This window comes from Strix uralensis, chromosome 11 (assembly GCF_047716275.1).
Source record: "Strix uralensis isolate ZFMK-TIS-50842 chromosome 11, bStrUra1, whole genome shotgun sequence".
NCBI lineage: Eukaryota > Metazoa > Chordata > Aves > Strigiformes > Strigidae > Strix > Strix uralensis.
In genome coordinates this window covers 2,194,191-2,215,761 of record NC_133982.1, presented here as the reverse complement: position 1 = coordinate 2,215,761, position 21,571 = coordinate 2,194,191, and the positions used below count along the sequence as shown (strand labels likewise).

The window sequence follows — 21,571 nt, the reverse complement described above, 5'->3', positions numbered from 1 at the left end:
ACTTCTATTTTTGTCACTTAACCTGAAGCATTTTCCATCAAAATATTAGACTGGAAGCTACCAGTCTTTTTTCTTTTTTTTTTTTGCATTTTTCTTTAATAACCCCTTCTGTGGTAAAATCTTCTCCAAGTCCAATTTGCAGGTGCCATCAGGATTTGGTGTTTGAGCTGTGGTAGGTGCATGCTCTCAGTACAGACCAGGGCTATCTGAGGAGGCACTCTGGGTGCAGCACGGCCCCCTTGGTAGGTAATGCAAATACTTCAGAATGTGGAAACATCTATGATACGAAAAGTGGGACTGCCAGCTGCTCTAGTGAAAAAAAAAAAAATCCTTTCTTCCTCTTCTAGATTTCTCTAGCCAAAGGTAGGAGCACCGTTTACTGGTAAGAAACCTGCTGTGTTATGCAGTGAAACGAGCATCTGGGTCCTGGCCTCACCACAGTGCAGCACCCTGAACCCATCTTTAACCTGACCCATCAGCATCACATATTGCTGCAAAAATTATTGCTGTGCGTGCAAGCCCATGGCAAAGCAATTTGTTTTCTCCCTCTCTGCTCATTTTTATGCTCCTTGCTCTTAAGAAGGGTGAAAAGTGTTGGTGTGTAGCAGTCAGGCTTGGGCTGTCATCCCTGAGCCTTTGACATGCATCAAGGTATTTTCCTCTTCAAAAACCCACTCACAGAGGGAAACCTGTAACTTGTCAGCTGGTGTGCCTTTGAGTAGACAAAAGGGAATGCTTTTTATTTGAATTTGAATGCTTCAGCTAGTTGGTGATGCTGGGGAAAGTGCTGAGGCTTTTGTGTGACCAAATAAGCTATTTTAAAGCCCTTTAAAGCTGAGTCTGGAGGTGTTTGAGGATATTTTCACTCCCCAGGACACGGGTTGCTTGTCTTTTTACCTCTTTCCCTTAAATGAGACAGGGTTGTAGCATGAGTGTTTTCCTGGCCTTGGAATCCAGCTGGGCCTCATGCTCAGGGCTTCTCTTTTGAGCTGGATTTATCCGTAGCAGAAGGGCTTTGCAAAATGCCAGACCATAGCCAGGATCTGAACATCCTCAGGCACAAGAGCAGAGAAGAAACTGGATTTGTGTGATGATCGCTCTTGCCTAGCTTAGAGACTGATGATTTTATTATATTTCTTTTATATGCCCCTAGTTTGAGTGTGTTATGATTACGTAAGGACAGATGCTTTTCAGAAAAGCTCCCAGAAACCTTTTCTGAATAAGCTTTAGTTTGTGCACCAGTGATAAGCAAATCCCCCCTGAGCCCTAAGTTCTCTTCAGCCGAAGAGATGTCCCCGTTGACCAGCACCATTGCGCAGAGCTGCCTCTGTGCATCCATCTGAACCACCAGCCAGGTCCACCTGCAGCCCCCCTGGGCACTGTGCTGCTCAGCCCCCGCGCAGAGGGACCAGGGCTGTGTCCGTCCCCATCTCTCTGTGCCACAGAGGACCAAATACTGTGGTAAAACCCAGGGGAGGCTTCACTGCATGAAGCCTGTCTGTCTCTTAAAATCTTTTAAGCCTGAACACTGGGATGCTGTGTTGTGACATTCAGCCCATTGAAGCAGGAGAGGGACATGACTTTAGGGGGACAGCAACAGGGACATGTGGCATCTGGGGGTGCCTGTGCGACCCTGTGAACTGGGGCCCTATTTCTTCATGCCCTGTGTGTGGAGACAAACTGCCTGGCCTTTGGCATCCTTTGGAGTCTACCAAGGAAGCAGACATGAATTCTGTGTGCAGGAATAGCCCCACTAAGGCTGCTCCTCCTACCCCAGTCCTCTGGTATTCACATTGTCATAACAATTGCTTGGGGAAGAGCTTGCTCTGAGATCAGCATTACCCTTCCTGGTTTTTCCAAGCATTCAAATGAAGCTGAAGTGGCACAAAATGGAAGGGCTAAGTGCCACAGCCCTCCTTTCCCATGGACCTCATTTTGGAGGCTTAAAGCTCAAGTTGGAGACCTCAGGAGAAAATCCTCAGCAGCAGATCCTCTGGGATGGAAGGGGAACCTGTTGTGTGCATGCCCTGTTCCCATTGTTCAGGACTGTCCTGATGTTGCAGGCTGAGCACAGCGTGTATCAGCAGTATCGCTGCCTCCCCTGAGCCTTATCCTACAAAAATAGATAGTGCCCCTTGGCTGGAGGACTTCACCAGATCTCCTCGGGATAAAGCTCAGCCGTCACAGTGGGCAGTTTGTTGAAACGTCTGCTGGTGTGCAGCTGCAGTCGGAAACATTTGAGCTTCCCGAATGTCAAAGAAACAGGATGGTTGAATAGTGCAGATAACGTCATGGTGTAGAGTTTCCCTATAAATCATTTGGGCAGCCTCATCCAGATAATGTGTGACATGCCGATCGCCCCATCTCAGAGTGGAGATTGTAGATATAGTGTAGGGGGAGCACTGGGTCTTAAAAAAGAGCAAGGAAATTATATGAGGTCTCGGCAACGGCTGGTGAAAATGGGGAAGTTTCCCTCCTTGGGAAGGTGCTGTGTTGGAGAAGATTTAATTAAAAGCCATTTAATGTTGTAGAGAGGCAGATCTGCCTCTTTGTGCACAACCAAGGCATTGAAAGGCAGAAGAGTTGGAGCTGATTAAAAAAACCCCACGTTTTGTGCAGCATGACAGGGGGCTGTGGGACTCACTGCTGTCAGATGATGACGAAGCCAGGAGGCCCTGGATGAGTGAGTATCAGTGATACCAGGTTAATACTTACGATTCAGGCAGATGCTGGGCAGTGCCATATGGTACAGCTGGACCACGGGCACCACTGAGCAGACCCAAGCAGTAAAATTATGCTGATTTTCTGTTTTGTTTTTCTGACTAGGTGGCAGCAACAGTGGAACAGTCTGCTAGTGACCTAAAACATCCAGTGTCCAGTCCAACTGTAGAGACTGGTCAGCAAGCCAGTAAGCTAGAGGAGCTCAGGAAAGAGATGCCTGTCTGCCAGGAGACCAGGGGGGCTGGGAAAAGGACAAATCCTCGGCTGAGGCTTCAGGAGCCACCAAAGCCACCAGCACCTTCTCCAGAGCATGTGCAGTCCAGCAAGGAGCACCCTCCCTCTAGGAAGCAGGCAGAAGGACATTCCCATTCTCTTGAGGGCAGAGAGACTCAGCAAGGACTGTTAAATCAAGAGGCCAAAAGCCAAGGTGAGGAAAAGCCATTGCTAAAGAAATTGAGTCCTCCAGAGCCTGCAGAAAGCACTCCTCTTGAGCAGACCACACATCAGACAGTAGTCAAGGATGGGAAGAACAAAGAGGCAGGAGCAGAGCTGTGCGGGAGCCATCCCGGTGCAGAGGCAGGAGGGAGCAGTGCAGTGTCTCCCGGGGCTGTGCACAGAGAGCTGGGAGGGGCACCTTTGGGACGTGAGGAAACTGAAACGCTGGCTCCTGCTCCAGTTCGACTTGCCAAGGAAGAGCTGTGTCCTGCTCCTTCAGCAGGGATGTCGGTGGCTCGGGAGGCACTGCCTGCAGCTCACAGTGCCCCAGAGATGGAGGCCACAGCGGGAGAGGCCCTGTCTGGAGCCCAGCTGCTGCCTCCTGCGAGCAGAGAAATGGAAGTCAAATTGGCAGATGGATCTGCCCAGCGAGAGAAGTTTTCAGCTAGTACATTAGGGGAGGAGAGTGCCAAACCAGCAGCTGTGGGACCTGGGGGGAAGGAAGGAGGAGAGCAAACAACTACAGCTCCACACCAGGTACCGGCAGCATCTTCAGGTGCTTTTGAAGGAGGTGCTGAGGTTCAGGCACAAGTGCCTCTGGTCCTGCCTAGCCCCGAGAGACCTCAGGAGATGTCTTTGGAGGAAAAGATGCAGCACAAAAACCTAGTTTCCTCCTTGAAGAACTATCTGCTGCTGCTTTTAAAAATGTCAGATAGCAGTAAGGATGCCACGAAAGAAGACGCTGACCCCAGGGATGAGGAGCAGCCTGATACAGAGGAAGTCATGGTCCCAGAGATAGGCATTGCGGGCCTGAGCCCCCGCACCTCCAGGAGAGTTTTGGAGAAGGTACAAAACAATCAGCTCTTCCAGACAGCAGAGAACTTGCCTCTGACCCCCAGGACATCTAGGCGGATCACGGGCATGATTAATGAGGAATTCGTTACCAGCAAGGAGATGCTGGCTTGCAGGCCTGTGCCACCAAAGAGACGTACCCGGGTGGCTCCTGAGGCGGAGGGGCCACCCCAGCTCTCTGTGCCCTCCATCGTGGTGGGCACCATGCTGCCAGCAGCAGGAGCAGGGCAGCCTCCTGATAATATTTCTGATTTGCCTCCAGCAAGCCCTGAGAAAGAAAGCCCTGGTGACCCTCTGGCAGTGCTTCCTTGTGCCACGCCAGAGGAGCTTGCTTCTGGGGCCCGGCGCAAAATATACCTGCCAAAAACCAAGCAGGCGGGGGAGGAAGAGAAGGAAACTTCAGAGAGCTCAGGGCACGTGAGAAGTCCTACCGTTTCGCCACGGCAATCCAGGAAGAACGCGGCCCTGTTGCAGTCCCCTGCCCTGGCTCCATCCCCTCCCACAGAACAGCGCTCGCCAACCCTCACAAGGAAGATGGCCACGTTGGAGGTTCCAAAGCTGTATGAGGAGCCCACAGGTGACAGTAGTGGTGACCACGAGGTCCCTGAAGATGCTAAGGCAGAAGCACAGCCAGCGGAGTCCAAGAAAGCAAATAACCCATTTAAAGGTAAGGGAAGAGGTAATCCCTATGAAGCATGTTTCCTTGTTGCCTATAAAGGAAGCCTGGCCAACTGAGATGGTGATAGTTAGCTGGGACCATGTGATTATTCTGCATTTGCAGGGTTTTCAGCATCGCCCTTTGGCCATGTGAAAGCCAAAAGTCTGCCCCAAGACTTCTTCCCTAGTGCAGGGAGGGCAGAAGAACACAAGAGGCAGCAGCACTGAGACTGGCTGTCTCTACAGCCTGGACTTCCCTGGCCAAAGGAATCATACAATCCTTTTGTTCTTGGTCTCTGTGTCCTGGTCCTCACTGTTCCTCGTGCTGGTTAGGGGTCCAGTGGACATCAGTGGGGTGCACGCTCCTCTTCAACCTCCATGGTCAATACTGATTTGATCCCTCGTGGCACTGAATTAGAAAAGTCATAATCCTGGTGTTGAAGTGCTTGCGGGAGCCACGTGACACCCTCACAGAAATCAGCACTCTTGCAAAAGTCAGGGTAACCTTGATAAATCCCTACTTCAGTAGATAAATGTTTCCTCCAACATTGCATAGAGTTTTTCTGCGTTGCGCCTGGCTGAGCCCCACTAGGTATTGCAGTGCTGCACTGTTGGATGAATTAGTGTCACTTGTATCCCCCTGTATTTATCCAAGCGGAGCTCTGAGGCCTTCCCGGGGAAGGTGATGTTACACCACGCTGTGCTGAGATACCCAAGATACCCAACACCAAAGTCCTAAGCAGCAGCACTGGGGCAGGCTGGCCTGTCCCTGGAGCTGCAGCCAGCACTGCGTGTCTCACCTTCGATCTCTTTTCACCCTGTCCTTAGCTCCACAGGTGATTCGTAAGATCAGGGCAGAACAATTTTCCGATGCATCAGGAAACCTGAAACTTTGGTGCCAGTTCTTCAATATTTTGAGCGATTCTAAGCTGATGTGGTACAAGGACGAGATCCCTGTAGCAGAAGCCCAAAGGAGGTAACCGGCCAGCTCCACTTTGTTGCAGTCCTTGTGCATAGCCCGGGGTTGGTGTGTTAAATCCAGCTCCTTGCGTTTACTGGGGTGGAGGTGCCTCTTCTGTTAAGGCTGCATGGGAAGCTCATTGCATGTTGTGAACTTTATCTTCTTGGTGCCCAGGGAGGGAGGGATCACCCAGATGGGCCATTGCTGCCAAATTTGTCCTGCTGACACTCTATCCTGAGCCTGGCTTAAGGGCTGATGCTTTGAGTAGCAGAGCCCTGGGGAGGGCAGGGGCTGAACCCAAACCTTGGGGAGGGCAGGGAAGGTGCTGTGCCCATCTCAGAGTTTGAGAGCTGGGTGTGAGCTGCAAAACTGGGACCCCAAGTGATACATGTGAGGGTGTGGCACACTGCACCCCAGCAGGCGCTCCTGTGCAGCCACCACTGGCAAGCACCAACAGGGAAAAAGCAGCTCTGGCTGTGCCCTCTCTATCCCTTGGTACTGCCCTTGCACAGGGAGGGCATGTCCGGACAGCTGGGTGGCTTCTTGTATCCTGGATGCTCCTTTGGGTGCCTTATGGAGAGCAACTTGTTCTCAAGCCCAAGGGAGCTTGTGTGGGAACATCATCCACATTGGATAGGATTTGCCTGATGCCTTTGAGCGTCTCTTGGGCCCCTTTTATAACATGCAGGCAGAAAGAGGTGCTTCTGGGGCAGAAACGATCTCCTACAGCAGATATTTGAGCTGGGACAGATGGGCCAGGAGTGGCCATTGCCTTGTAGCTGACCAGGGCAGAGCCTGCTCAGCCAGCAGGTCTCAGGATGACAGTCCCACCTCTCCCATCCGCAGCCTGTCATCTGCTTGCTGGTTCGTGCTGGCCATATGGGGCAGAAACAGGCCTTTGGTTCTTGTGGAGACCTGTCTGCCGGGTGTGTTGCCACCGGGGCTAGAGGAACTGCCAGCCCAAGGCTTGGTGCTGCAGACTGGAGAGGACTGGCAGCCCACTGATACAGAGCTTGTGCTTTGCCAGCCCCTTGGAGAGGGGCAGGCTGCAGGATGGGGAGTGGTGTCTGCCCTCACTTGGGAACAGCTGAAAATGAAGCTGGAAATGTGGCTGTTCAGCTTCCAGCCATCCCGTCCAGATGCAGGTCTGTTAGCTCAAGCACAGCCCTGGCCCAGCCACACTCAGAGGCAAGTACCTTTATCAGTCTGTAGCCCAATCCCGGACAGATTTTACAGGGCTTTCCTGAAAGTTGAGCATTTCTGTGAGTACAAACTGCAGGGCAGGACTCCTGGTGCCACGAGGTGCCAGGGGCACAACTAGGATGCCCTTGGGGTGGCTTCCTTTGTAGCCCTCTTCCAGCCCTCCAAGGGCAGCACGGTGCCCTCCTGCAGTGCCTGTCCCAGGGATCCTGTGTACCCCCACGCGTTGTGTGGGGCTGAGGCCATGCTCCAGTTTCATAGAATCACAGAATCCTTCAGGTTGGAAAAGCCCCTCGGGATCATCGAGTCCAACCCTCAGCCCGACTCTACAAAGTTCTCCCCTACCCCACATCCCCCAACAGCTCATCCAAACGACCCTTAAACACACCCAGGGATGGGGACTCCACCCCCTCCCTGGGCAGCCTATTCCACACTCTGACCACTCTTTCTGGGAAACATTTTTTACTAATGTCCATTTTAAAGCCATTTCTGGTTTCTTCCAGTGCTGGTGACGAGGGCCAGGCAGCTTTGGCTCTTGTGCAGGCGTCCCAGAAGGACTGCGGGGTCTACCGGTGCGTGATCAGTAACGAGTATGGCACCGACTGCACCGATTTCCTGCTCAGCCCAGAAGGTGAGGAGCCCTCAGCAGCCTGGCAGCTCTCCCAGCTGCCCAGGTGTGCCAAGGGGTGGCGTGGCGAACTGCGGAGAGGGCTTGGTGCCAGCCTGTGGAGGGGGAGCCTCGCACAGCCCCTAACACCACCTCTGTGAGGTGCATCTGCCTCCATGTGCTCAGTTAGGAGCAATTCACACCATCCTCCTTTGCTGCCCCTTGGTGTGGAAGTGCATGGGGCAGGGTGGGATCCTGACAGGACCTTGACACCTCTTTGCTTTCTGTCTCCTCTAGTGCTGTCGGGATTTATCTTGCGGGAAGAGATCGAAGGTAAGGGTGACATGCAACTGCTGCCCCTTGCTGCGCGGGGAGCAGGCAGCTCTGTGGTGGGGGCAGGACGTGCCCCTGTTGTCCCCCCTCACAAACTCTTCCCTCCACCAGTTGGAGAGGAGATTGAGATGACGCCCATGGTGTTCGCGAAGGGTTTGGCTGACGCAGGCTACTGGGGGGATAAGCTCTTCGGGCGTGTGGTGAGCGAGGACGTGGAAGTGGGTGCTGGTTTCCTGCGTAAAGCCTGCCGTGCCAGAGCCATCTACGGCCTGGAGCCCATCTTTGAGTCTGGCTGCACCTGCGTCATCAAAGTGCACAATTTCATTGTCTTTGGGACCAAGAATGAGAACAGCCTCATCGAGAAGAACTACGACATCACCATCCAGGTGGGCATCCATGTGGGACACCCTGCACCTGTGTCCCCCACACCTTCCCTGTCAGTCTGTGCCATGGGCCCCAGCCCTGTGCCCACTTTCTTCATTTCCTTCCACTTTCTGAATGCTCTGGAGGGGTTGAGCCATGTTGCAGCAGGTTGGCAATGTCCTTGTTATTCTTGGCTTCAGCTCTCCTCTCTGAGCAACATGGAGCAGCTTGGAGCTTTCCTGTCACTGTCCTTTAACCACCAGGATAGGGAAGCAACTGGCAGTGGTCCCAGGGGATGCCTGGCCGGGCGGGGGGTCCCAGGGAGGCGTTGGCGCAAGACAGGACAAGTCCCTGACTGTTCTGTTTGCATCTCCAGGAATGTAAAATCCAGAACTCCAGCCGTGAGTACTGCAAGATCTTTGCTGCTGAGGCCCGAGCCGTCCCTGATTTTGGAGCGGTGCCCGAGTAAGTAAGGTGCTGCAGCTCTGTTGGGTTGACATCCCAGCAGAGCGTCCCGGGGGTGGTGGGAGGGTTCCCCATTGGTGCTGAGGACATCCCAGAGGGCAGCACGCTCTTCTCCCACCCTCAAACTGAAGGGATACTGGGGGGGCAGGCAGAAGCCAGGGTTGCAGACCGTGGTGTGAATCTCCACGTGCTGCGGTGGGAGAGCTCACCAGCTGGTGCTGACCCCATCTGCGCGCTCCCATGCAGGATAATTCCTGTGTACCTGATTTACCGACCGGCCAACAACATCCCTTATGCCACGATGGAGGAGGACCTGGGCGGGCCCTGTGAGCAGTACTGTGTCACTGAGAGAGATGGCAGCTTGATGGCACGAGGCACCTCAGAGATCGTGCTCAAATGCTGCACCTTCCAGCATTGGGTCTACCAGTGGACAAATGGAAACATCCTCGTGACTGACATGGAAGGTAAAGGGATCTCCCATCTGATTCCCGTGACTCCTCACCACTCTGGCTTGTGAAAAGAGGAGGAGAAGCCCCAGCTTTGCCCTCCTGCCTCTTTCCCCACGTGCCGTGGAGCCCAGCTCACAGGGCAATGACCTGCCCTTGGTGCTGGTGCCCATCCATCTCTGGGCAGAGCCTGGTTGTCTTCCCTTTCATTGCAGGAGTGGGCTGGAAGCTGACCAACGTGCGGATCGCTACCAACCTGAAAGGGTGAGTGGCCCTGCGCTGCTGGTGCAGGGTGGCCCTGGCTGGCCCCAGCTCCACCGCTCATGTGGCGAGGGGCCGTGGTGGTGAGGGTGGCTGGGCTCTGTCCTCGGCTCCCTGCTCCAGTGGGATGTCTCCTGGTGTGAAGCAGGGACTGAGGATGGCTCTGTTGGCAGGTACCAGGGCCTGAAGGAAAGCTGCTTCCCCTCCCTGCTGGAGCAATTCGTGGCTGCTCACCAGTGTAACCGTTACTGCAGCATCCTGGGCCTGAAGACGCTGGAGCTAGCCAAGCCCAAGGGCTCCAGAAGCCCCTCCATGGGTAGGAAATCTGCCCAGTCCAGCCCCCAGCTGCAGAAGAAGGGCTTGGCAAGTCCCCAGGGTACCCGCAAAGCTGCCGTGAGCCCCAAGAGCTCCCGGAGAGCTGCAGAAACAGGGGAGGCCCTGGCAGCCTCCAAACCCGGATCAGGAGAGAGCAGCAGGTCTGGCTGCCCTCAGTAGCCCAGGACCCCAGCCTGAGCTTCCCGGAGGCAGCATGCGGCCAGGCTGGGGAGGGGAGAGCTCAGCAGTGGCTGCTGCCGCCCCATTCTCCTCCCTCTGGCTCCCACCCTGGCCCGCAGCCCTTGCCTTGTGTAGTGTGTGCTAGTGTGAGCGGCTCGGCTGGGTCGGGGGGCTGTGAGCCGCAGGCAGCGTGGATCCCCTCGCCAATACCTCTACAAGAGCTGCTGCTGCTGGTGGTGGAGCCCGTGGGGCCATGTGCCCCTCCATGTTCAGGCTCAGCTTTCCTCTCTCGACTCTCCTGTCTGCCTTCCTTAAGGCAGGGGCTGTCAGACCTGCTCCCTCAGGCTTTGCAGGCACCGTGCCCCCTGCTTGGTTTCCCTGAGCAAACTGGGATTCCGGGCTGCCCTCCTGGCTCCCAGCACCTCACGTCCTTCTTTGTGTCCTCTGTAAAGCGACCGTGCCAAGCCCTGCCAGAGCTCTGTGCCAAGAATGTGAACCCAGCAGCGCCCAGGTGGGCTCATTTGTCCTGGCACGCTGTGATCTACAAGGTTTTTCTGCAGAGGGGTTTAGTGGCGAGCTGCAGGCGTCCTGCTGCTATTCTGTGGGGCTCTGGGGTGCAGGCCAGTCCCCTGGCAGGGTGCTGGCATTTTGCCCCCCTGCCCTCATGGCCTGCCCTGTGCCCCAGGGTGTCCCTCCCACGCCCTTGCCGGGCGGAGCTGAGGGCAGCAGTGCTGCTATAGGTGCCGGCTGGCGCCACAGCAAAGATGCTCTACCTCACACGGGGCACCCGGGAGCGGGGTGCAGGGGACACCTCCCCTCCGTGACAGGTGCTGCTTCAGCACATGGGTGTCCAGCCCACAGGACTTGCACCCCCCTCGCCTACCTGCCCGACACAGACCCCATAGGCCCTGCCCAGCCCCACAGCTCACGCTTGGTTGCCATCTCCTGCTTGGCACAGGCCCTGCTACGGTGGCAGCTCGCAGCACCCACTCCAGAGCCCTCTGTGCTGGAAGGTGCAGCACCCTCTGTGGCATCAAGCCTCCCTTGTGCCCATCAGCTCGCTCCGGGGCGCGGAGGACGGCAGAGCATGGCGGTGGGCAGCAAGGCTTGCCGAGAGCCCCCGCGCTGCCCACTTCTGCTGGCCACAGAGCTTCACCCTCCCTGGGGCTGTGGAGGACAGGGCCAGGTGCCAGCGGTGCCACCCCGCAGGCTGGTGCCCAGAACGGTGGCTCGGTGCAGCCTGGCAGAGGAGGGAAGGGACCGGGCTGGGAGTGCACCATGCTCTGGGGTCCTCGTGCTTTGTTGTTGGGTCATTGTAAAATGACGATGTACATAACGTGGCCACCTTGGCGAAGGGGTGCTCTGGAGTGCAATAAAGCCAGAAGGACTGGCCTGGTCCCCAGCGCTGTGGTCTCTGTCAAAAAGATGCACCTAAGCACAGCAGGATGGGGTGGCTTTGTGTTCGGGGGAAGGAAACGTCTTCAAGTAATGGCTTTACCCCCATCCACACCCCAGTGGGGAGAAGAGGGTGCCTGGGGCCAGCCCCCAAAGCTGGCAGCTGGTGGAGGCTGGGCTGCAGCGAACACTGGCTCCGGCAGCTGCGGTGGCGGGGTGCAGCCTGGGCAAACACCTCGTCCTGGGTGGGACAGCCACGGCCAGGGGCCGGAGTGGGGCTCAGGGCAAGCACACGGGGATTTCTATGATTTATTTAGGAGTAGTTCCCGTGTGTCTGCGGGTCCAGCATCTAAGGGTGCGGGTTGCAAGGTGCACGTGGCTGGCTGTCATCCCTGGAGCGGAGAAGACTGAACGCACAGGTCTCTGCTGGGGTTTCGCAGCACCTCGCAGACCCTGGTGTTCCCAGGCCCTTGCCCCCGGAGCGGGCAGCTGCCTGTATGTTTCTAGGTTGTCCCCGCGCAGGACGTGTGGTTGTAGTGCCCGCAGCACTGCGTCAGGCACAGCACGCTCTCCGCCAGGCCAGCCCAGGCTCCCGTGAAGGAGAGCGTCCCGTTGGCGAGCACTGAGCTGGAAGGAGAGAAGCATGGTCAGGATGAGCCTAGATCCCACCACCTGGATCCCCGGGCAGGACCACAGGGCTCGGGGGCCCTTCCCACCCACCTGGCGAAGAGCTGCTTGCAGCACGTGTACATGGTGTAGCTGGTAGAGCTGAAGTTGGCGGTGCGGAGGAAGGTCACGCAGTCACCCACCTCTGTTGGCACATGCAGGAGACCTGGGGGACAAGGTCTCCTGGTTGGGGCTCTCGAGGGACCATGCATGCAAATCCCATACCCCGAGCACACTTGCTTGCAAATCCTGTACCTGGGACGGCGCTTGCAGGTCCCATGCACTGTCCCCCCTCGCCCCTGAGACGGCTGCAGCAGTGACCCCAGGGAACTCCTTGCAGTGCCCCAGAAGCTGCCCTTGAGCTGTCCCCATCCCAGCCTAGATGAGGATGAGGGGCCCCAGCAGAGCCATTGGGCTTGGGCAGCCCCTGGCAAAACCATGAGGGGAAAGCAGAGGGTTTGGAGGCCTTGGCAGAGCCATGGGGAGGACAGGCCAGCCATCCCCACCCCTGCACCTGCATTTATAGGGGTCTTCAGCCCTTTGCCTGTCTCTCCCTGCTTCTTTCTGGCCCCGCTGGTGGGGGGCAGGGACTTACCTGCCAGACAGGCGTTGAGCATGGAGACACAGATGCCAGTGAGCAGGGCTCGCAGCACGATGGAGGCCAAGTCACCCTTGCGCTCGGGTACCATGGAGGCTGTGGGGGGCAAAACAGAGACAGGGGCGAGTCAGATCCTTGCTCTGGCTCTACCCCAGGCTGGGGACAGAGGGACGTGTCCCAGGTCCCCAGCTGGCTCTGCCACACAGTGCCCTGCCCACCCCAACCCCTGATGTCTGGGGAACATGGTGATCCCAGCCAGCACCCATCGTGCTGTCTGCCTGTCCTGGCAGTGGTGGGTGCTGGCAGAGCGCTCTGCCCGCCCTGCGCCCATGGGTGATCAGCCAGAGCCCTGGGAGCTCTCAGCACTGGACTCTCTGCCCTTTGTCCTGTTGCTGGGCTTGTGGGACATGCACATGCTCTTGCCTGTGGGTGCAGTGCAAAATCATCCCTCTCCCCTCATGCAGATCCTGTTTCTTACCTGTGTGCTGGCAGAGACCGAACATGGAGGCTTGGGGGCAGCAAATCGCTCCTGCCCCAGCTGAGCCCTTGCTCCCTGGGGCCAGAATCCCCCTGCATCATGCCCAGGTACCCAGGACATGGGTCACACTCACCCAGGCCTCCGAGCATGATCCCGATGGAGCTGAGGTTGGCGAATCCACAAAGTGCAAAGGTGGCAATGCTCTCAGATCGCTCCTGGAGGGCACAGCATCAGGGGATGGTCACCTCCGCCCAGGAGCAGCCCCAGAGCACCCAGTGCTGAGCACCATGTCGTAGCTCCCAGTCCACCCAGACATGATGGAGATAATTCCCCCATCCCAACCCTTTCTCCTTCAGCTATTTTTGGGAGCGAGGTTGCAGGGGTAGGCAGCTTGCCCCTGGGAGAGGCTGGGCTGGGGGGACAGGGGGCCCTGTAGCACCATGGTCTGTCCCACCAAGGAGCAGGGGGAATGGGAAAGGGCTTCACTGACTCCTTCAGGATGACCCCGTACCCAGCAGTTAGCAAACATTCAAGTCTAGTTGGCCATGGGTGCCCTCCCACCCCAACAGTGTCGTCCCCCTGCCCGCCCACCACCCGTCTGCCTGGCCACATCCCATGCCCCATTTCAGCTGGCGCCATCCCTGCCAGGTGCCCCTCACAGATATCCACTGCTTCCGGCTCCCGTCCCACTCCTCCAGGCCCGACAGACGGTTCTTCTTGTACGTGGCCAGCTGCTGGTATGCCACAAACTCGTTCAAGAAGATCTTGATCCCCAAGAGCTCGGCCACCAGCGGCGAGTCTGCCCAGTTTGCTCCCATGAGAAAGGCCACGGGCATGAGGACGTAGGAGCAGATAACCTGGGAAAAGCATCCCAGAAGGGAGCAGCTCAGAGCTGGCCAGCTGCATAGCCCCCAGCTTGGACACCTGCTGCGAGCATTTGCCAAACACCCAGCAAGGGGCTCGGCAGTGGGGGATGCAGGATCTGGCAGCCCAGACCGTGGGGCTGCCCTCAGGGGTACCTGGAAGGAGAGCCCCTCGATGTCTACCATCTCCCCGAACCAGCGCAGGGCAGCGTTGATGAACTCCAGCATCGCCAAGAAGGCAATGAGGTTGGCCGCAATGTTGGCCACGAGCCCCACTGAGGCAGCAGCCCCGTTGCTCGCAGCTTCCAGGATGTTCCGCTCTTCCCTGTGTGAAAAAAGACCCCGGTGGGCTCGTGTGGCTGGGCACCCCCTGTGCAAGGCCCGCTCTCACCCCACGGTCTGCACCCCACAGGCTCTCCCAACCTCAGGTCACCCGCAATGGCCGCTCATCCCCCTCAGATTGCCCCCATGGCTTCCCCGCGCTGGCAGGACACAGGCAGCCCCGCTCCACCATCCCCCTTCTCACACTCACCCACTGGAGAGGTGGATGCTTGCTTTGTCCTTGAACTTGGACTCTTCCACTTCAGGGTAGACGAGTTTGGACATGGCGAGGGCGCAGGGTGCAGCCATCACGGAGGCTGCGATCAGTGATGCTGCATCTATCTGCAACGTGCAGACCGTGGGCTTAGGCACCTCTGTGCAAGGCTGCGTCCCGTGACGTGCCACCTCAGGGCAGCCCAGCACGTGGCTGGCATCAGCCAGAGATGCTCGGAGCAGTTCAGGGCTCTCTGTTTGCTCAGGGTGGGAAAAATATCTCGTTTTTCCCATCTCAGCTGGCCGCAGCACGTAGGGCAGCTCACCTGGGTGGAGGCATTGCTGGAGCTGCAGCGACGGCAGCCTCAGAGGTGATAATCTTTCCTGCTGTTTGACCTAATCATGATGATTCTTGTCCCTTTTTATCAATATCAAAGCAATAGGTTGTGCAACATTGCAAACTTCTACGTGCTGACGAAGAGCCAAGCTCCCAGTCTCACTCCTCCCCTGCCTGCTGAGTGACGTCTCCTTTCTCTGACCTTTCACCCTTGGCTCCCCATTTAAGGAGACTAATTAATGTTTAAATAGCAGGAGCTCAGCCAGCAGGTCGAGGGGAAGGTTTATGCCCCATTACAGAGCACTGATGAGGCCACGTCTGGACACCGTGTCCAGGGCTGAGACACTGATGAACTGGAGAGGGCGTCCCTGGCGGGGTCGGGGCACAGGACCGTCAAGGCCATGCTGGAGGAGTGGGGCTTGTTCAGCTGAGAGAAAAGAGGGCTGGGGTGGGATGTAGTTGCTCTTCCCGACTACTTAAATGGGCGTTGGAGGGAAGACACTGCACAGAGGTGCCCAGCGAAAGGGTGAGGAAGCAATGGCACAGTTTCAGTGGGAAAATTCCAGTTGGATATAAGGAAAAAATTGTTCCGCATGACCGAGGCACCTGTGGGGTGGACCGGAGAGGTGGGGGGAAATCCCCATCCCTGGGGATGTTCACCACCAACCTGGACAAGGCCCTGGGCATCCCCTTGGGCTTTGTCGTCACCTCATTTGGGCAGGAGAGTGGGTCAGAGACCCCCAGAGGGTCCTTCCAGGCTAAATTATCCCATGATTCAGGGAGATTTGCCCCGCGCACTGTGCAAGGACGTGCAGTGAGGGTCCCACGGCAGGGCCTTCTACCTGGAAGGGCTCTGGGGTTCTGGCCAGGCCAGGGAAGCTGAGGCTGTCCATGGAGGCACCCTGCCCTCCTCCTGCTTATGGAAGGCGACCACAGGACATCTGCTGAGGGTCTTCCCTCACCTACCAGTCCAGGGCAGTTCTCGCGTGTCAGGACCCCATAGCAGGGAGCACGTGGCATACATCTGCTCATGCACTCACCCCAAAGGATATGTAGGCACCCATCACGCTGCCTGCAATGGTAGAAAATCCACCAGTCATCACTGCATGGATTTCTGAACGGGTCATGTCTGCAAGGTATGGGCGGACGAGCAGCGGGGCTTCGGTCTGCGAGAGAGAAAACCCTGTTGTCCTTGAGACAGGGCTACGCGGGGCCACAGGTCTCCTGGGAAGGGAGGAGAAGTCCCTTCCTTCAGGGCAGGCTCAGCTGCAAGGGCTGAGGAGCTGGACCTCCTGCCCAGGACCTTACCTGTCCCACAAAAATGTTCCCCGCCACACTCAGGGTCTCAGCAGGAGTGGTGCCCATCGAGACCTGAAGCAGCCAGGAGATCTGGGGAAAGACAAGACCACCATGTTCACAAAGGCTCCCGGCACCCTGCCACTCGCCCCATGAAGCAGGGCACTGTTTGGCCCTCAAGCTGCACAGAGGTGATCTTGGGAAGTGCCCACAGACCAGGTAGCAACATCAGCTCCAGGGTTGGGCTTTCTCAGGAGGACATGCAAGAAAGAAGGAGTTTGTGCCTATTCTTTTAAGCAGGACAAATCACCCCAAACTAGTGCCATGCCAATTTTCCTAGGACATCCATCAGCTGATCATAATAGATAGAGAACCCACCAGGTTCTTCTCCTTTCCATCACCACCCCAGAGCCAGGTATGAGGCCCTACCTTGACAATGAGCCACTGCATGACACCGAGGTAATAGAGGATGGACATCACACAACTGAAGAAAACAACGATGGGCAGAGTCTGCAGGCAAGGCACCAGGGCACGGGGTTAAAGGAGAGCTGAGCAACACATCTAAGTACACTCGGGGACCAAGCCTCCCTGCCCCATGAGCTGGGCATGGCGTGGTATTGCACAGCCAGTCCATGCTACCGGGGTGCCACAACACTGGACCGGGCTGGCAGGAGAGGCAGGGTCTAGCGCAAATCCCCCATGGCACTGAGGCGGCTCACGGGTGGGTACAAAGCTGAGGGACACCCATCCTTGAGGTGGCTGAGCTCTGCTGCAGCAAAACTCTGTGTTTAGCTTGGTGCTCTCCAGGAGCCAGCAAGGCAGCCAGACCAAAAGAAAACCAGGCTCTACCTCTCCCTCCCCATACCCCATTCCCCAAGCTGACCTGAAAGGCAAAGACTTCTTCAATGAGCGTGTTCCCAAAGACGAAGCTGGAGCCAGCTGTGGTGTAGCCCAGGAAGAACTGCAAGTGGAGAAGTTCCATGGTAGGACGGAGATCTCCATTGGCTCCTTCCCTGACATCTCACTTCTACCTAGTAGAAGTGTCCCCAACCCCACAGCTCACTTCACTACCCCTCCAGAGAATGACCCTCTGAAACCTAAGCTGGGGACACTGGTGGGCTGTCTCCAAGCCACAGGGCACTGCTCCAGCCTGCAAGGGAGCCACACCGAAGTGTCTGGGCTGCTGCAGAAAACCAGGAAAGAGCTGCCTGTTCTCCAGTCCCAAACAAAAACATTTGTGAGCGTGCAGTCCCTGCAGCTTCTCCACCCCATGCCACCCTCTGCTCTTCTTGCTGATCCCAGGAGGGGCTACTTGGATGGCACAAGCACAGGATGGTGTGAGCAGATGCAGTACCTGGACCTGGTCACCCAGCCACTGGAAAGCTTGGTTGCCGGGGGTTGTTCGGAGGACGATGAGCCCAAATAAAAACTCCAAGCCAAGGCCCAAGAAAATGGCTCTCCAGTACACCTGGGGACCAAGAGCAGAACGGGGACTGAGACTGAGACCTTACCAAAGCCTGCAGATTTCCCTCTCTGTCTTCCCACCCCTTTGACAGCTGTGCATGGGAAACACTGTGCCCTGGGTGAGGGTCATGGGGATACTAATATACTAATAAAGAAAGTCCCATAGAAACCCACAAATATAGATTGGTGATAGAGGAAGATGAGTTGGTGGGACTCAGGAACTGGCTGGTGGAATATAACCTGCCAGGCTCAACCAGGAGGAGATGAGCACAGAGACCTTCTAATGGTTTGACTGGTAGTACAGACCTGCTAGATCAAAACTTTCTGTTCATTAACCCTTTGGAGGAGGCAGGTGGAGGGATTGCCCAAAACATTGAAGCAAGTTGGGTTGGAAGCCACTGGGAATTCAATCACTTCTGCTCACATCACCCAGGGCACCTGAAGCTCAGGCCCAACCTCCACCCCCAGGCACCTGAAGCTCAGGCGTGGGTCTGGTCCTGAGTCTCTGCCTCTCACCCACTATGAGGGACATGATGGAAAACAGGATTGAGGCACCATGGGGGAGCCCTGGGTTGAGCGGTGGGAAGGAGGGCAGTGCGGTGGCTTTGGGGCTCCATCCACCTGATCAGCTCAGCTCTCCAGGCTGTGCCCAGCTCTGCCCTGGAGCCCCGCTGGGCTTCTGCTTCCTCCAGGGAGCTCCAGCAATGGGCCATCAGGGGATGCCAGTGGGAAGGAAGCACTTGTTCCCCAGTGCTGGGTGACCACCTCATGTGAGGGTACCAATGACCAAGTCAAACCTGAAACACCTACTGCACCGTGGTGCTTGGAGCAGGCAAACAGGAACAGCACCAAAAAGAAGAAGCCAGCTAAGGAGATGAGCTGCTCTGGATTTCTGGAGGAGTCCAAAATCAGCCACGGGATCAGGCCTACCACGTGGCCCACCACCAGCAGCCTGCAAAGGAAATCCCAGACTGTCACAGAGCAGATGTCCCCATGGGGAGAGCAGCTCATGAAGGGCAGGAGAAAATTATGTGGGAGATGCCACCGTAGGGTCCATGCAACTGAAGAAACCTGGGGCTTGGGCACAAATGAGGGGTGAGGTAGAGCAGCAAGATGTTTCTGCCATGGCTTTTAAGTGGTCCCCAGGCTGGGCCATGCCTCATCATTTATGAGGTGCCTGCACGTCACTAGGGCATGTGCCCAACGCCACCGGCTGTTGGTCATGCTGGCAGGGCAGCCATGAGAGAGGGGACCCTGGTGCAGGGAGGGATCTGGCCCTGCCTTTTCCCGACTCACCATTTCAGCCACGGCCAGTACTTTAGGAAGCATTTCCAAGCAGGGCTGAGGAGCAGCAATACCTTTGCCCCACAGTGCTTCTTGAAGAGGCTCCAGCAGACGAAGAAGACAACCACAGCAGTTATGACCACCAAGGCAAGGGCTCGCTGGAAGTTGAGCCAACAGGCCGCAATGAAGTAGCACAGGTAGGCTGGAGAAGGCACATTGTGGGTCAGAAACATATGGGCCATAGGATCATGGATTCGTAACACTAACCAGGGCCAACAGTGAGGTTCATTTCCTCCAAATGTCCTTCCCAGGCCACCCTTGAGGTTCCCATCTGTGTGTGAGGAGGACTTAGGGAGCACCACCCCAGCAGCCAGGCTCACTGGTGACAGCCCCTCCGCTGTCTGGGGGCACATGGAGTGAGCGGAAGAGGCACAGCAAACCTTTGGGGTAGGTGGAGAAAGGGGAGGAGGACAGTGAGGTGCAGGTAGCCCTCATGGACAGGAGTGGTGGGGTAAGGAGCGGGCAGGCAGTGGGGCTGGTGGGAGCAGATACAACCTCCACATGGGTGGCCACGCCCAGTGCTGGGAGGCTGGAGGCACGGCCAGCCAAAGGGATGTGGAGATGGGGTCTCAGTGATGGGAAGTCCTCACCTACTCCAAGGAGCCCCAGTACGACCCTTCTCAACACCTTGGCATGAGCCTTGCAGAAGCGCTTTGCCTTGGATGCTGGCTGCAGGGCCTTCCTGGGGAGAGTCACACGCCAGAGACGTGAGTGGTGCAGATGATGGATCCTGATCAGCCCAACCCAACCCAACCCAACAGAGCCAGGCCATGACCGTTGCCTCCCAGAGGGCGTGTGCAGCAGCAGCACGGTGGTGTAGGTGTGCCGTGGCCTCCAGCAGCAATGCTGTGTGCTCCGAGGAGGGGCAAGCTGGCCTGTTATGGCAGGGGAGACCCCACCACACACCCCAACAGCCCAAGCACCATGAGTGCAGGCTTGCTCTGGGTGTCTGCTGTGGGGACAGAGACCTGCCACTGTCACCCCACAAAGCCATCAGGCACTGTCCCTGCTGTGTGGGCAGTATGGCTCCAGGAGAATCGCTGGCCCAAGGGTCATGCTGGCATGACTTGCTATAACCACTGGAAACACCCCACATACACACATCTCCAGGGGCTATCCTACCTGCAGTAGGAGGAGAATCTCTCTTTCCTTCCTCTTTTCTCCTCTTTGCTCTCACCACATGGACTATCACATTCCTCAGAGACTCTCTCCTCCCCCTGGAAAACATCATTAGCTGGAGCACCCTGAGCAGCTCCTGCACCCTGACGGGAGGGGAAGAGGACACTTACCACGGAGCTGAAAGCTGGGTTATCCGCGCCCTTCTCAAGGTTGTCCAGGGTTATCTGGTTTTCTTCCATCTCCAGAAGCGCCGCAACTTCAATGCATGAGAGAAACAGCCCCACGAGGGACCAACGCTGGCTGAGGAGAGAAAGACAGGATCACCTCTGGGAAGGACGGATGTCCAACCCCAATTTTCAATTTGGGGTCTCTGAGAGGAGAACGCCCTTTGCAGCAGGGGTTCAGAGCAGTTCCTGCACCAGCACATCAAGGGACCATCCCATGAGGTCCCCGAGCCATGGGGCTGGTGTGCCGACTTCCTTGTTCTCCTGTCACTCTGGGAAGGTCTTTGCTCTTCTGTGCTCCCAAGGAATTGCAGGAGGGGATTAGATGCAGCAGGGAGAGCAGGTACTCCTCCTCCAAGTTGGTGGCAGTGGCCACCGGCCTCCATGAGCCCCTTTGCAAGTGGGATTTTGCGAAAAATAAATAGGGCTGCATCCCTCATTGGGAGGGCTTGGTGCAACCGAGTACGGTAAGGAAGAAAGTCCTTTCATGTTAATAACTAATACAGTGCAGGAGCAATGGGTAGGAATAAGTGGTAGTTTGCATGGGGACTGTTCCTAAAGGAGGATCACACTGGGAGAACTGGTCCAGCAAAGCCAGAAGAACCAGTGTTATGCCAGGGCAGGAACCCTCGGATCATCCCATTTGGACACCCTCCGGGTTCCTCTACCTGGAGAAGGATGAGGGAAGAACAGAGAAGTCACAGAAAAGACAGTGATCGACTGTAGGAGCACTTCTGTGTGAGGACAGAGGGAGTAGGGAGTTGTCCTTGCTTTGGAGAAGGGTTGTAGAGGTCTGCAGGGAGAAGGTGGAGGTAGCAGGGTCATCGCCTGCTTCTCACAGGGTGAGAATTAGGGCCCACTGAAGGGAGCGACCCAGCTCCAGATGGAACGAGTGGAGGTGAGGAGTTTTGGAGAACATCCCTCTCAACGTGGCACCTCACAGCAGCTGAAGGTGGCGGTGGGCTCCATGGGTGGGACCACTGAGGTGTGCTGGCCCTCAGCGCACCCCTGGGCTCACGGCTGCTTGGCAGCAGGGCAGGACCCAGGGCCACGGTAGGAACCCAGGACCCCAGACCTCCTCCGGGGCCTCCAGCACCCCCGGTGCCCCCCAGCGCTCAGGGAGCCCTCACCAGGACCCTGGCAGGGACCAGGAGGATGCCCCCTCCCCAGGCCCAGCACTGGGAGGGGTCCCAGGACGGTGTTTCAGGGACCCCTCCCAGGACCCCCCACAAGGCTCCGGGACCCCCCAGGGCTCCTGGCTCTCCCCACCCCTCCTGGGCTCAGTGCCCTCCAGGACCCCTGGGCTGATGTCACTTCCATGTCCCCCCCAGTGCCACCCCCCCCACCCCCCACGTGGTTCATCGACCTCCTGTCTTGGTGAAGCCTTATTGGCTGCCCTCCCCTTCGGGGGTGGGGTCACATGGACAGGCAGCCAATCAGTGGGGCAAGCAGGAGGG

General features: G+C 57.0%; 2 protein-coding genes across 5 annotated transcripts in view; one reads left to right on the top strand and one right to left on the bottom strand.

Moving 5' to 3' along the window:
• ALPK3 (alpha kinase 3) overlaps positions 1–11,198 on the top strand; it is a 35,189-nt gene extending 23,991 nt beyond the window's left edge. For all 4 annotated transcript variants that reach the window (XM_074880427.1, XM_074880426.1, XM_074880430.1 and 1 more), the window contains 9 exons: positions 2,827–4,675; positions 5,494–5,641; positions 7,330–7,457; positions 7,731–7,766; positions 7,878–8,152; positions 8,506–8,594; positions 8,841–9,058; positions 9,256–9,304; positions 9,475–11,198. In XM_074880427.1, coding sequence (XP_074736528.1) covers positions 2,827–4,675; positions 5,494–5,641; positions 7,330–7,457; positions 7,731–7,766; positions 7,878–8,152; positions 8,506–8,594; positions 8,841–9,058; positions 9,256–9,304; positions 9,475–9,796 — 3,114 coding nt within the window. In that variant the 3' untranslated portion in view covers positions 9,797–11,198. The remainder of the gene's footprint in view (positions 1–2,826; positions 4,676–5,493; positions 5,642–7,329; positions 7,458–7,730; positions 7,767–7,877; positions 8,153–8,505; positions 8,595–8,840; positions 9,059–9,255; positions 9,305–9,474) is intronic.
• A 335-nt stretch (positions 11,199–11,533) lies between these two features.
• On the bottom strand, positions 11,534–20,129 carry LOC141948233 (sodium/nucleoside cotransporter 2-like). The gene is made up of 17 exons (XM_074880432.1): positions 20,061–20,129; positions 19,894–19,988; positions 19,362–19,453; positions 18,724–18,913; positions 18,238–18,379; positions 17,318–17,431; positions 16,847–16,924; positions 16,393–16,473; positions 15,976–16,056; positions 15,708–15,833; positions 14,329–14,459; positions 13,953–14,121; positions 13,593–13,790; positions 13,067–13,148; positions 12,453–12,551; positions 11,912–12,023; positions 11,534–11,818 (listed from the first exon to the last, which is right to left on the bottom strand). The coding sequence occupies exons 1-17, from the start codon at positions 20,127–20,129 to the stop codon at positions 11,695–11,697; spliced, it is 1,983 nt and encodes a 660-aa protein (XP_074736533.1). The 3' UTR covers positions 11,534–11,694.
• Between the last annotated feature and the right edge of the window lie 1,442 nt (positions 20,130–21,571).

Excerpts from the sequence above, each read along its gene's own strand:
- LOC141948233 (XM_074880432.1), bottom strand. The coding sequence starts at position 20,129 with ATGGAAGAAAACCAGATAACCCTGGACAACCTTGAGAAGGGCGCGGAT. Across the intron at positions 17,432-18,237 it reads GCTCCAAGCACCACGGTGCA|GTGTACTGGAGAGCCATTTT; the intron begins GTAGGTGTTTCA and ends CTTGGTCCCCAG. Across the intron at positions 15,834-15,975 it reads GGAACATTTTTGTGGGACAG|ACCGAAGCCCCGCTGCTCGT; the intron begins GTAAGGTCCTGG and ends TCTCTCTCGCAG.